The sequence below is a fragment of the Hyla sarda genome, chromosome 3 (assembly GCF_029499605.1).
Source record: "Hyla sarda isolate aHylSar1 chromosome 3, aHylSar1.hap1, whole genome shotgun sequence".
Taxonomy (NCBI): Eukaryota; Metazoa; Chordata; class Amphibia; order Anura; family Hylidae; genus Hyla; species Hyla sarda.
This window is the reverse complement of record NC_079191.1, coordinates 290,480,758-290,495,613: the sequence shown is the minus strand read 5'-3', so window position 1 is coordinate 290,495,613 and position 14,856 is coordinate 290,480,758. Positions and strand designations below refer to the sequence as shown.

General features: G+C 41.2%; 1 protein-coding gene across 3 annotated transcripts in view; it reads left to right on the top strand.

Annotated features, from left to right (window-relative positions):
• Positions 1–14,856, top strand: part of NUP133 (nucleoporin 133) — a 397,333-nt gene that overhangs the window by 339,384 nt on the left and 43,093 nt on the right. For all 3 annotated transcript variants that reach the window (XR_008891412.1, XM_056566853.1, XM_056566852.1), the window contains one exon: positions 14,008–14,126. Coding sequence is in view for 2 of the 3 variants with exons in the window: in XM_056566853.1 (XP_056422828.1) it covers positions 14,008–14,126 (119 nt within the window). In the remaining variant the exon portion in view is untranslated. The remainder of the gene's footprint in view (positions 1–14,007; positions 14,127–14,856) is intronic.

Below are 14,856 nucleotides of genomic sequence, written 5' to 3'. Positions count from 1 at the left end.
TCAAAAATTTGGGGTAACTAATTTTTCATTTTCACGTCCGACTTTAACAAAAATTTGTCAAACACCTGTGAGGTGTTAGGGTTCACTATACCCCTTGATACGTTCCTTGAGGGGTGAAGTTTCCAAGATTACATGTGGGTTTTTTTTAATTTAATTTTTATTTTTTTACGTTTATGTCAAAACCACTGTAGCTATCAGCCACTCTGGTGCAAATCACCTATTTAGGCCTCAAATGTACATGGTGCGCTCTCTCTCCTGAGCCCTGTTGTGCATCCGCAGAGCACTTTATATCCACATATTGGGTATTTCTGTACTGTATAGTGTAAAAAATTTGTGGGGTCTTTTTTTTTCCTTTTGCCTCTCATGAAAATGAAAAGTATAGGGCAACACCAGCAGGTTAGTGTGAAAACAAAAACCTTTTATACACTAACATGCTGGTGTAGACCCCAACTTTTCAAAGGCCCAAGACATCCCCCCCCCCCCCCCCCCCCAAAAAAAAATTTTTTTTAACTCAATTTCTTGGAAATACGGAAATATCCCATATCTGGCACTAAACTGCTGCCTTGAAATATGGCAGGGCTCTGAAGCGAGAGAGCGCATTTGAGGCTTATATTAGGGATTTCCATGGGGCGGACCTGAATGCCAGCATGGCGTTTGCCTCCTCCATCAAAAATACCCTATGGCAGTGTTTCCCAAACAGGGTGGCTCCACCTTTTGCAAAATTCCCAGCATGCCTGGACAGTCAGTGGCTGTCCGGCAATGCTGGGAGTTGCTTTTTGCAACAGCTGGAGGCTCCGATTTGGAAACACTGATGCACGAGATGATTTTAATTTTTATGGGGGGAGTGGGACTGTGTAAAGGTGTGTGTATATGTAGTGTTTTACCCTTTATTTTGTGTAAGTGTAGTGTTTTTAGGCTACATTTACACGGGCGAGGGGTTCACAGTGAGTTTCCCACTGGGAGTTTGAGCTGTGGCGGAAAATTTGCCACAGCTCAAACTTGCAGCAGGACACTCACTGTAAACCCCCATGTACCCGTTACATTCACAATGGGGGGGGGGAACCTCCAGCTGTTGCAAAACTACAGCTCCCAGCATGCATGGTCTGTGCATGCTGGGAGTTGTAGTTTTGTAACAGCTGGAGGCACACTGGTTGGGATACACTGAGATTGGTAACAGACTAACACCGCACACTGGTGGTTCCGCAACTTGTGCCTCCAACTGTTGCAAAACTACATCTCCCAGCATGCACGGTCTGTCGGTGCATGCTGGGAGTTTTAGTTTTGCAACAGCTGGAGGCACACCTATACGGTAGCTCTGAGTTAGTCTCGTTACCTAGCTCAGTGTTAACAAAACAATGTGCCCCCAGCTGGACAACTCCCAGCATGCACTGACAGACCGTGCAACCTGGGAGTTGGTCAACCTGGGCAAGGGTGATTGGTGGTGTCTCCTACACCACCAATCACCCTTATTTTCCGGGTCACCAGTGACCTGACTGACCTGGAGAGGCCGTGATTCGCCGAGCAATTCCCCTAGGCGATATGCCGGGGTGGCTCTCAGCACTGTAAATGTCCAGAGCTGTGCGCTAAGTGTAGATTAGCAGCGCCGTACATTTACAGCGCTTGTCCTTAAGGGGTAAACTCCACTTTACTTTACAAGCTTCACTCCACTGCATCTCCGGGTAAACGTGTCCCTCCTGCTTGCAAGCCATGCCCCTCCCATAAAGTCACCCACATTACATTTGCTTCGTACAATCTTTCATCACAGCTCAGCTCCACCTGAGAATGGGCTACGAGGACAGAAGTGTCCTTGTTGCTTTTCCTCTCACACAAGGTTTAGGTAGGAAGATTGGGCAAAGCCAGGTACTCGTGTAGTAATATACACACAGATTAGATGTTATGTAAACACACATCTTAATCTGTGGTTTAAGATATTCCAAAGAAACTTGGTACACATTACCTATGTGCCAAGTAAAATATTAGTACAGTTAAATTAACCCTAACCCACCCCCTTACTCATGAGTGAGGTATTTTCCCTAAAGTCCCATGGAAGTCTGTTAAACTTCTGGTACATCTGATCATGTTACTCTGACTGTTTGGCAAGCAGGTACAGAGAATAGTTAGCTCTGGTGATGATAGCCACTGGGACCCCCTGATTGTGACCAATGCGGGAGTGCCATTACCTCTCTCCTTGCCGTCCAATTGGTGCTCCTGTGTTCCAATCAGCCATGGCAGGCAGGAGCAATCGAGAACTGATTACACTGATTAGTGCTATCCCGTGCTGCAGGTGCTCGTCCGTCACAGGAACTGCCTGGGGCTATAGCTCTATCACAGAGTACACGACTGGCTGTGATTTGTAGTCCCATTATGCAATATATATTATCCTCTGCTCCTCTTACATATTGCATGACTGTCTAGGATTTATAGTCCCCTACACACAATATCTTATGCAATATGTAAGAGGAGCAGATGCTTTTATATAGATATATATATATATATATATATATATATATATATATAATCCTCTGCTCCTCTTTCATATTGCATAAGTTATTGGTGTAGGGGACTACAAATCCCAGCTATTCGTGCACTTACTCTGACTGGGATAGCTGTGTGTGTGTATATATATATATATATATATATATATGTGTGTGTGTATATAGCGTATTTTCCGGCGTATAAGACAACTGGGCGTATAAGACTACCCCCAAACCTTTACAGTTAAAATATAGAGTTTGGGATATACTCGTATAAGAATACCCTTCTACCGTCATGTATGGTACCTTACCAGTGATTGGCTGGTTGTTGTATACAAAGCCTGCTTGGATTGGTCAGCTCTCCCTGTCTGCCCAGCCCTCCCTGTCTCCAAGACTATCAAAGTGGTACATGCCTCTTTCACCCATCTTGCCCGCCCACCCATTACCGTACCTCCGCTGCCTCTCAGATCTCGCACATGCGCCACCGTTGTATCCCATTAATGTACCTCCTTCTCCGCTTCTGATCTTGCAAATGCACACCAACGCCGCCTGTCAGATTTTGCACATGCGCACCTGCACCACCTCTCAGATCTTGCACATGCGCACCGCTTCACTGCAGTCCTCAGGAGCAAGATCTGAGAGGCAGAGAAAGAGGTACGGTAAGAGGATACATACAAAGGTGGGCCGGACAGTTGAAAGATGCACAGCGCCGCTCTCTCTATCCATACCCCGGGCGTCTAGGCCGATTGCAGCATCCGCCCTATAAGACGACCCCCAACTTTTGAGAACATTTTCCTGCGTTAAAAAGTAGTCTTATATGCCAGTGTGGGAAAATACAGTGTGTGTGTGTGTGTGTGTGTGTGTGTGTGTGTATATATATATATCTATTGTGTGTGTGTGTATATAGGTATTGTGTGTAGTGAACTACAAATCCCAGGCAGCCATGCAATATGTAAAAGGAGCAAAAAACTATATATTTTTTTGTGCCATGGTCTGTAGTTTTTATTGGTACCATTTTTTTTATGGGACTTGTTGATCGCTTTTTATTATTTTTATGGTATATGAAGTGACCAAAAATGCACAATTTTGGACTTTGGTATTTTTTTGCGTGTACGCCATCGACCATGCGGTTTAGCTAACCATGGGGTTTAGCTAACCATTTCAATAGTTCAGACATTTACACACTCAGTGGTACCACATATGATAATATTTATAATTTTTTATTACATTATTTTATTTAAAAAAATCGGAGGGGGGGGGTGATTCAAACATTTATTAGGGAAGGGGCTTATTCACATTAACTTTTTTCTTTGTTACACTTTTTACTCCCCATCCCCCCCCCCCAATAGGGGGCTGTACCATGCAATCTTTTGATTGCATATACTGTTCAATGCTATGCCATAGCGTAGCATTAGTCATAGTTATCAGTGCTCTGCTGCTCCAGCATTGCAGGCTTGGAGCAGTAGAACACAAATGAGATGGTGAGGAGGCAGGTAAGGACCCTCCCGCCGTCCTCTCAGCTAATCAGGACATCGTTATTTCATCGCAATAGTCCCGATCAGCTCCGCTGAGCTGCTGGGATGCTTTGTTTCATTTTAGATGCCGCAATCAAATTTGATTGCGGCATCTTAAGGGTTAATACCGGGCATCGGTGATGCCTGGCATTAACCATGGGTCCTACCCAAAAGGAACACTCTTAAAATAGAGAAATGTATTAAACCATTCCCTGGAGGGGTGAAAATTAGAGGATTGAGACCATTTTCCCCCATTAAATCACTGGTGGAGACAGGAGCTGAAATTGATCTTCAAGAAAATGGTCCTGATGGCACCAAAGCAGATTCTAGCTATTAGTTGATTTATACTGGGGTCCAGACATGTAATAATGCAATTAGGAAATTTGACTGCCCAGGTGGGAAAGCTAAGGATGGTTCTCTGCTGTGAGCAGATTTTAATAAGATTCATAAGACTGTGCTCCCTGGAGAATACGGTTCCAGATGTGAACGCCCAGATTTTAAAATGGAAGCAGTGTACGGAAAAGTAAAAGATCATAATGTTAGAATAGTTGGGTTACTGGAGGGAATATGCGTGAGTTTTGCAAAAAGTGGTGGTTGGAGTCATTTGGTTCCCAGATTTTCTCTTCCCTGGCCCATCATGTGCCATTTAGAAAACCGCCCACGGGTTCCCCACCTAGAACTACCTTGGTGAAGTTGCTGTGTTCTGGGGATAGAGATAATATCTGGAAGCAAGGGAGCGATGGCTTACTACAAAGTTTATATATACCCAGACTATTTAAAGGAGACCCAAAATAATAGATATGCCTAAGAGGTAAAAAATAAAAAAAAATTAGCAGGGCTGAAATTTTCTTTAATTCACAGCTAGACCTTGGTTGAATACAAAGACAAGTTAATATTTTTTCAGGACCCGCAGGAAGCAGTGACTTGGATGCTGGAGGGATGTGAGGATGGAGGTAGGGTAGGGGAGGGGGATCAAGAACGGAAAAGTAGATTCTTCTATGTATTGAGACCTTGACCTGATGTCATATATAGGGGGTATGGGGGGTGGGCAGCCTCGGGGTGGATTGGGGTGTTTTTTATTTTGTTTTGTTTTTCCTCTAAATCATGGCAGTTAAAATAATCATGTGGAATATCAGGGAATTGAGGAATACATTTAAAAGACAGGCTGTTTTTGATAGGATACAGAGATATTTGCCTGCAGTGGTTTGTTTGATTGAAACCCATCTTAGGGTGCATTCACACCAAGTTTTGTACATACGGGGGAAGGGGTAAACCGGGCGCTCCCGTACCCTGGCCGAATCAGCCCGTGACTCCATTTACTTTAAAGATCCGACAGGAGTTAAACGGTGACTCCGTTCGGCTCCGTTATGACCCGTATGCGGTTTTGGACCGGACCTAAAACCGTAGTATACTACGGTTTTAGGACAGCAAACCGCATACGGGTCAAAACTGTGCCGACCGGAGTCACCGTTTGACTCCGGTCAGATCATTAAAGTAAATGGAGTCACAGCAAATCACTGATATATAGATAAATAATAGCTAGCTCAAACTAACCACTCCTGATGCCGAGGGATGTGGTCGACCACATCCCTCGGCATCAGGAGCGGTGGTCATGTGCTTAAATGGTTGCTATATTAAGCTTAGGTGACGACTAGCAGCGGGAATAGATATGGAGGATTTTGCTAACTGAGTGTGGCTGGTTGATAACATGTACCGCTGAATTTGTATCAATTGGATGGCTGTATCTTTATGTATCTACATGACTGTAGTGGCATCCCTGGAGGATATATTCTGAGTACACTCTATATATCTTTGAGAGCAGCTATAGAGAAAAACATACCTTGACTACTGTGACTGTATTGAGACAATATTGAAGGTCTGAGGATGCATCACTGCAATTTGCAGCTCCAAAACCTGAACAGACCATTTGATTATCTCAGTCTAATAATGTTTTTTTATGTATTTGCCTTATCTGTTGTTTATATGTTCTATATGCTGCTCACATACAAGTCTGTGCTTTAAAGCAACCACAACCATCTTTTTACCCCTGATGAAACGTATGTTACTGTAAATTACCCAGTTACGGGGAAACGCGTCGGGTTAGGATGTAATATTGGGGATTGTCCCTATAAATATCGCACCTTGTGTATTAATGTGAATTACTGTTTTTATGGGGATTTATATATACTGTATTCTGTAATATGCTATTTGTAATAAAGGAAGATATTTTTAGCTATTTGAGATTTGTTTAAACGGAGTCACAGGCTGATCCGGCCGGGGTACGGGAGCGCCCAGTTTGCCCCTCCCCCTGCCGGATCCGGCACCCGTATGTACAAAACGTGGTGTGAATGCACCCTTACACCTGATGCCGCCTATAGAATTCATAAACAATGTGCAAGTATAATTCTTCATGCATATGCCTCAAGTTACTTGGCTGGGTTATCAATTTTGGTTCATAAGAAAATTAACAAAATGGTTTTGAAGGAGTCATTGCATTTTTTTATTTTCATTACGGGTGCTTGAGCACTTGCTGGTGTTCCTAAAAGAAAATAATTTCTCCCAATTTATTTAAAAATCTTAATCCTTCCAGTACTTATCAGCCTCTGTATGCTTCAGAGGAACTTCTTTTCTTTTAAAATGTATTTTCTGTCTGATCACAGTGCTCTCTGCTGACACCTCTGCCTGTCTCAGGAACTGTCCAGAGCAGGAGCCAATCCCCATAGCAAACATCTCCTGCTCCGGACAGTTCCCTAGACAGACAGAGAGACAGGTTTCAGCAGAGAGCACTGTGGTAAGGCAGAAAAGAAAATAACTTCCTGTTGAGCATACAGCAGCTGATAAGTACTGGAAGGATTAAGATTTTTAAATAGAAGTAATTTACAAAGTTGTTTAACTCTTTGGCACCAGTTGATAAAAAAAAAAAAAAATCACCGGAGAACCCCTTAACGACCACGGACGTAAATGTACGTCCTGGTTTGGCGGTACTTCGTGCACCAGGACGTACACTTGCGTCCTGTGTATGTCCTACACGGCAGCAGCCGGGGACCAGCCGGTAATGGCCGACATCCGCGATCGCGTGGATGTCAGCCATTATCCCCTCTGATGCCGTGACCAATACAGATCGTGGCATCTGCGGCAGTGCGGTACTTTGAATGTATGATCGGATCGCCCGCAGCACTGCCGCGCGATTCGATCATCCAACATGGCGGCTGGAGATTCCCCACACCTGGCTCCGGCCATCTCCCGGGGTCTTCTGCTCTGGTCTGAGATCGAGCAGACAAGAGCAGAAGATCACCGATAATACTGTCCTATACATAGCACTGAACAGTATTAGCAGTCAAATGATTGCTATAGATAGTCCCCTATGGGGACATAAAAAGTGTAAAAATAAAAAAGTTGAAAAATGTTAAAATAAAAAGTAAAAAAAAGTGAAAAATTTCCTCCCCCAATAAAAATGAAAATTGTCAGTTTTTCCCATTTTACCCCCAAAAAGCGTAAAATTTTTTTAATAAATATATTTGGTATCGCCACATGCATAAATGTCCGAACTATCCAAATATAATGTTTATGATCCCGTACTGTGAATGGCGTAAATGTAAAAAATAAAAGTACAAAAATGCAGCTTTTTTGTCACATTTTATAAAAAAAATTATCTAAAAGTTTTATATATACAAATGTGGTATCAATAAAAAGTACAGAAGACGGTGCAAAAAATGAGCCCTCATACCACCCTATATATGAAAAAATGAAAAAGTTATAGGTGGTCAAAATAAGGCGATTTTCAATTACTGATTTTGTACAAAAAATTTAGATTTTTTTTTTTAGATACAAAAATATAAAAGTATCTAGCCATGGGTATCATATTAATCGTATTGACCCACAGAATAAAGAACACATGTCATTTTTACCGTAAAGTGTATAGTGTGAAAACAAAACCCTCCAAAATGTGCAAAATTGTGGTTTTCATAGAAATTTTCTCTCAAAATTTTTTTGGAGGGGGTTTGCCGTACATTTTATGGTAAAATGAGAGGTTTCATTACAAAGTAAAATTGGTCACGCAAAAAACAAGCCCTTATATGGGTCTGTAGATAGAAATATAAAGGAGTTATGGATTTTAGAAAAAAACGAAAACGCAAAAATAAAATTGGCCTGGTCCTTAAGGTTAAAATGGGCTTGGTATTTAAGGGGTTAATACCATAAATGGTAAAATGTTCTTGTTTTTCTTCAATTTACAAATCTGCATTTTTTATAGATCTAGTACTGGGGAACGAATTAGGAATAAGAATTGTGGAGAGGGTCACATATTAATCAAAATCCATCTCTAACCACATGCCTGTGGAAGTCAACCTTGTGGGGACCAGAAGGGATAGTATACAGTTTCAGTTTAATCCTTATTACTATAAATAGAAAGGAAAAGTAATAAGGGAATTGGTAGAATACTGGGAGATAGAGTAAACAGGAATTCCACTGCTTTTGGCACTGTTTGGGATGCAGGTAAAGCATTTTAAGGGAAATTTTGTTCTGGGTGATATCGTAAAAAGGAAAAGATGAAAGGTTTAGAAGTCTACAGGTTAAAAAGGCAATTTTTTTTTGCACAGTCGGTAAAGAATAATTACATACTAATGAAGAATGCTCATGGTGATGATGCATAGGAAAAACATAACATAAGGTATTTTAAGAGAGCAATAACGGTTTGTAGAGAGGGGAAGACTGGAACTGTTTGGCAAAGTTGGTGAAGGCTCAGGAAGAAAACTTTTATTGTGGCATTTCATGTTGAATCTGGGGTTATCACCGAACCGAGCCTCTATCATCGAAAAAGAGGCTATACAAATATAATCCAGAGAAAAAGTCAATTATTTCTATCATTCAGATGGGAGGCTTGATGAAATGAAATTAAGGAATTTTTTAGGGATCGACCGATTATCGGTTTGGCCGATATTATCGGCCAATATTCACGATTTTGGGCGTTATCGGTATCGGCAATTACCTTGCCGATAATCCGATAATGCACCGCCCCCACCGCGACCGACCCACAGCACCGCATCTCACCCCCCACCGCACCGCCCCAACCCTATTGCCTCCCCCATCCCTGGTTTTATAATTACCTGTTCCCGGGAGGGCCGGGGTCCACGCTACTTCTGGCTCCTGCTGCGTCCTGCGTTACGCTGTGCGCAATGACGAGTGACGTGACACAACGTCACCATCAGTGCGCACAGTGACAGCTCAGGAGGATGCCACCGGAGCCAGATGTAGAGTGGACCTCGGGAACAGGTAATTATAAAACCGGGGATGGGGGAGGAAATGGGGCCGGGGCAGTGCAGTGGGGGTGGGGGGTGGTGCCGGTGAATGGGACTCAGGAGGACCAACGGACAGGCAGGGGGAGAGAAGTGGGTGGCGGCGGCGGCCTATGGCACCGCAAAAGCCGCAGCAGTTCATTAATTTAAAGCGCCCGCTTTAAATCAATGATCTGCAGCGGAGTCGCGGGGGGGATAAATAGCCGATAACTTATACCGGAATATCTGTATAAGTTATCGATCAGCCCTAACCTCCACAGATTATCGGAATCGTCCCTAAAAAATCGGTTGATCCCTAGAATTTTTATATAGGTGTAGGTTACCCAAGTTATCCGAGGCTGAAAGGGGTAATATTGGGTAAGGAAATCTCCTTAGCCAAAATAAAATATGGTTTGGAAGAACTTATCCTCACCTGGCTCGGATGGAATTACATTGAGACATATAAAGACGGAATAACTTTATGAAACTTTGTATGAATCATGTAAGGCTGGTGCTGTTCTTAAAAATGCGACTGAAGCCAATATTGTCTTAGTTCCAAAAAAGGCTAATAATTTACTTAGACTAGTCTACTGAAAAGTATCTTCAGTCAGTTGGGTCAGGGTTGCGCAAAAAATGAAAACTTTTGTAACTTGGCTTCCCCCATAGCGCCGCTACAGCTGTTCGGTCGTCTTCCTCCTTCTTTGTGCACAAATCGTCTCATTGCACTCAGCCTATCACCGGCCAAGGCGGGACATCGATGCGGCCGATGATAGGCAGAGCGCAGTGTGACAATTTGTGCACACGAAAGAAGGAAAAAGACCAGACCGAACAGCTGTAGCACGCTATGGTGCACTGGAGGAAGCAGAGTTTTTCTCTTTTTGTTTTAGCAGCCTGGGCACAACTGACTGACAGATCCTTTTCAGTAGACTACTCCTTTTACATAGTAACATAGTTCATAAGGTCGAATAAAAGACCTGAGTCCACAAAGTTCAACCTATATCCCTAATCAGTCCCTACTGAGTTTATCCACAGGAAGGCAAAAAACCCTCATACTTGAGGTTAAAATTCCTTCCCGGCTCCAAATACAGCAGTCAGAATAAATCCCTGGATCAACGTTCTGTCCCTATAAATCTAGTACCTATAACCAGCAATGTTATTACTCTCCAAAAATGCATCCAGACCCCTTTTGAACTCTTTTACAGACTTCACCATGATCACCTCCTCTGGCAGAATGTTCCATAGTCTCACTGCTCTTACAGTAAAGAACCCTTGTCTGTGTTGGTGTAGAAACCTTCTTTCCTCAAGACGTAGAGGATGCCCCCTTGTTATAGATAAAGTCCTGGGTATAAATAGGTCATGTGAGAGAGCTCTGTACTGTCCCCTGATATATTTATACATAGTTATTAGGTCTCCCCTAGGCCTTATTTTTTCTAAACTAAATAACCCCAATTCCAATAATCTTTCTGGGTACTGTAGTCCTCCCATTCCCTGTATTACTCTTTGAACCCTCTCCAGCTCCACTATATCTTTCTTGTACACTGGTGCCCAGTACTGTACACGGTATTCTATGTGTGGTCTGACCAGTGATTTGTACAGCGGTAGAATTATTTCCTTGTCGTGGGCATCTATGGCCCTATTGATGCACCCCATGATTTTATTTGACTTGGCAGCAGCTGACACACTGGTCTCTACAGCTTTAATTTACTGTTAACTAAAACTCCTAAGTCGTTTTCCATGTCAGTCGTCTCAAGTGTGCTCCCATTTAATACATAATCCCAGCCTGGATTTTTCTTCCCTTTGTGCATTACCTTACATTCATCAGTGTTGAACCTCATCTACCACTTCCCAGCCCAAACCTCCAACCTTGTTGACCACTTTGCAGATGATAAACTCTGTAAAGATTGCTACTTTACTACTCAACCCCTCTACAAGGTCATCAATGAATAAATTAAATAGAATAGGACCCAAGACTGACCCATGTGGTACGCCACTAGTAACATTCACCCAATCAGAATAAGTACCATTAATAACCACCCTCTGTTTCCTATCACTGAGTCAGTTACTTCCCCACTTACACACATTCTCCCCTGGGCCCAATTCTTCTCATTTTATGCACCAACCTTTTATGTGGCACCGTATCAAATGCTTTGGAAAAATCCAGATATACGACATCCAGCGATTGCCCTTGGTCCAGTCTGGAGCTCACCTCCTCATAAAAGCTGATCAGGTTAGTTTGACAGGACCAATCCCTTATAAACCCAAGCTGATATGGAGTCATACATTTATTTTTATCAAGATACTCCAAAATAGCATCTCTTAGAAAACACTCAAACAATTTACGTACAAAGGAGGTTAAACTACCAGCCCTCACCCTGGCATCACGAGTGACTGGATTAATATTAACCCCTCATATACCAACATCATACCATCCCTACCATACACCCCCCAAGGGCTACCACACAAACTGATGTAACAGTATGCCATTTGTCTGTTATTTTAACAACTATTTAAAATAAAAACAAAATGTGGCATCCTGTTTCATCATTTTGCATCCTTTCTCATCTGTTCATATCCTTTACTGTCCGTTTTGTGGGGCAGTTTTTTTTTTTTTTTTTGCTCACATCTCTCTTGAGCAAGCTCAGAACTAATAACTCATCAAAAATGATTGCCAAAAACTGATGCAAACAGATGACATTAAGGGCTCAACCGTTTTGCATTGACTTCAATGTAAAATTTATTGTATCCATTTTTGTTCCTTTTTTTTTTTTTACGGAGGAAAAAATACTGCATGCACTGTCTTTTCTCTGGCAGAAAAAATGGAATAGAAAGCAAACAGGTGACAAAGGACTGTAAAAAAAAATCCCATTGCCATCAATGGGATCCTTTTACAGCTGTTTGCAAAAGTATCAAACGGATTGCAGAACGGCATGAATTAACAAGGGCAGACCGCCGTGTGAATGAGCCCTTAATTTCTGACTTTGTTTTGGTGTCTTTGTATGAAACGATTACTTGGGTGGTTATCAACATCTGATGACAATTTCATGTCAATAGCACTAGTGGAAATAATAAAAATAAAATAATTATATATATATATATATATATATATATATATATATATATATATATATATATATATATATAGTAGATTTGAGTAGCCGTATTAGTCCAGTGATGCAGAAGCAAATCATAAAATGTTGCAGTATCTTGTAATACCTTTTTTATTGGACTAACAGCATTTTGTAGAGACAAGCTTTCGGGATTCCTCCCTTGTATCAAGTCCAAAGCAAATCTAAGCTCACAAATAGAAGGCTCCGGTTGCATCTCACAAATATGCAGGGGTTAAGACAATAGATGTGGAGAATTCACACTAAGATGGGCCATAAATTGTCCTGTTATAGGAACACAGACTAAATAGATAAGGATGAGAAAAAGGGGGAGGGAGGGGGGAGCAGGGGAGAGACTGGGAATTAGCAGGACATAGTGAGATGTAAAAGAGAACACAGTGCAGGTTATAAGAGAATCCAGTACAGCACAGGTTATAAGAAATGTTGATGAGATAAGAAGCTCAAATCCACATTAAGTCCCCTGTTTTTCAAATCAAAAAACAGTATCATTTTGGCTTCAAATGTCTTTCTCTCGTGTGTTTTTGAAGTTCCCTCTCAGTATCTTGATTGTAAGGTCATGTTTTTTTACATGACCTTACAATCAAGATACTGAGAGGGAACTTCAAAAACACACGAGAGAAAGACATTTGAAGCCAAAATGATACTGTTTTTTGATTTGAAAAACAGGGGACTTAATGTGGATTTGAGCTTCTTATCTCATCAACATTTCTTATAACCTGTGCTGTACTGGATTCTCTTATAACCTGCACTGTGTTCTCTTTTGCATCTCACCTGCTTAATTCCCAGTCTCTCCCCTGCTCCCCCCTCCCTCCCCCTTTTTCTCATCGTTATCTATTTAGTCTATGTTCCTATAGCAGGACAATTTATGGCCCATCTTAGTGTGAATTCTCCACATCTATTGTCGTAACCCCTGCATATTAGTGAGCTGTAACTTGTGTCTTCTACTTGTGAGCTTAGATTTGCTTTGGACTTGATAAAGGGAGGAATCCCGAAAGCTTGTCTCTACAAAATGCTGTTAGTCCAATAAAAAAGGTATTACAAGATACTGAAAAACATTTTATGATTTGCATCTATATATATATGTATGTATGTATGTATGTAATATATATTTATATACATTTTTTTTATTTATTTTATTGAAAAGTAAAAAAAAAAAACAATAATAATGTAAGGGGAGAGGCGCACCAGGGACCCCACACCAGTTCAAGTTTAGGAGGGCACTTCCTGTTTTTTGTAAAAAGGGAAATTTCACATTCACCACGTTTCTAGCAATAAATAGGGATTCCTGCAAGAACACACGGGTATGATGAGGCCACACCTCCTCATCCAGGACTCCAAATAGACTAATGGCTTTAGGGGAGGTCTAGGGACGGATCCCTGTGGAAAAACGGTGACTTGTTCAATATTTATTTCACCCGCTGTATGTATCTATTTACATGGGAAAATCTGATGTACATCTAAAAGCTGCTGTTTAGAAAGTTACTCCATAAATATGTGTAATAAAGAACAACCTTGAGATATAAACTTGATGGGGCAGTGCTTTATCAAACCTGTATATCACATAAGTTAACATTTTATATTGTGTTTACTAAGATTAACAACAAATGTATACTTTTTTTAGAAATTTCAAACCAGGAACGTTTTCTTCTTTACCAAGAGACATTGCCGAAACAGCTTTTGGAAGACAAAAGATGGGACTTGAATGTACTGCCTGTATTATCCCCATTAAACCTGATCAAGGTTGGTGACAACATCATAAGCATTTCTAATCTGTTGGAATGGACCCTAATCATTAGGTTCTATTCACACAAACGTTGCAGATTTATACTGCATCATTCAATGTTTAAAAAAATGACTAAACATTGCAATTCTGCAGCTTTAAATCCTACGCATTAATATGTGCTGGACACTGTACGTGTGAATACACCCTTATAGTTTGGATCACTTTGCTGCTGCAGCAGGATACATTTAGACTTTTTTTTTTTTTTTTATTAAAGGCCAAGTATCATGTGTAAAAAAAAATAAAATAAAACCCTATCCCCTATCCAAAGGCTCTTTGGGAGAGCCGTTCAGCAATCTACGGCTTAGAACTAGAATGGCATAGAACTATATAGAGGGGGGCGTGATGTGCCACTGTAAAGGTGAGCCGGGGCTCTAAACAGGAGATCACGGGGGCCCCAGCTCTGACACCCCACAATCTAAAACTTATCCCCTATTTTTTGGATAAGGGATACTTTTTTTTTTTTACATGATACATATTACTTGTTGTTTAAATATTCACAGAGAATATTGTTCATAAATACATTACATAAAAAATCATAGAACAATATTTAATTTCATGCAAAATATACCAAAGTTGCACTTATGTACAAAATTCAAATACATATGTGATACTTCAACAGCTTTAAAAAAGCTGCATATTTACTCATCACTTACATAAAATGAATATTACATTCACCACAGGACATGG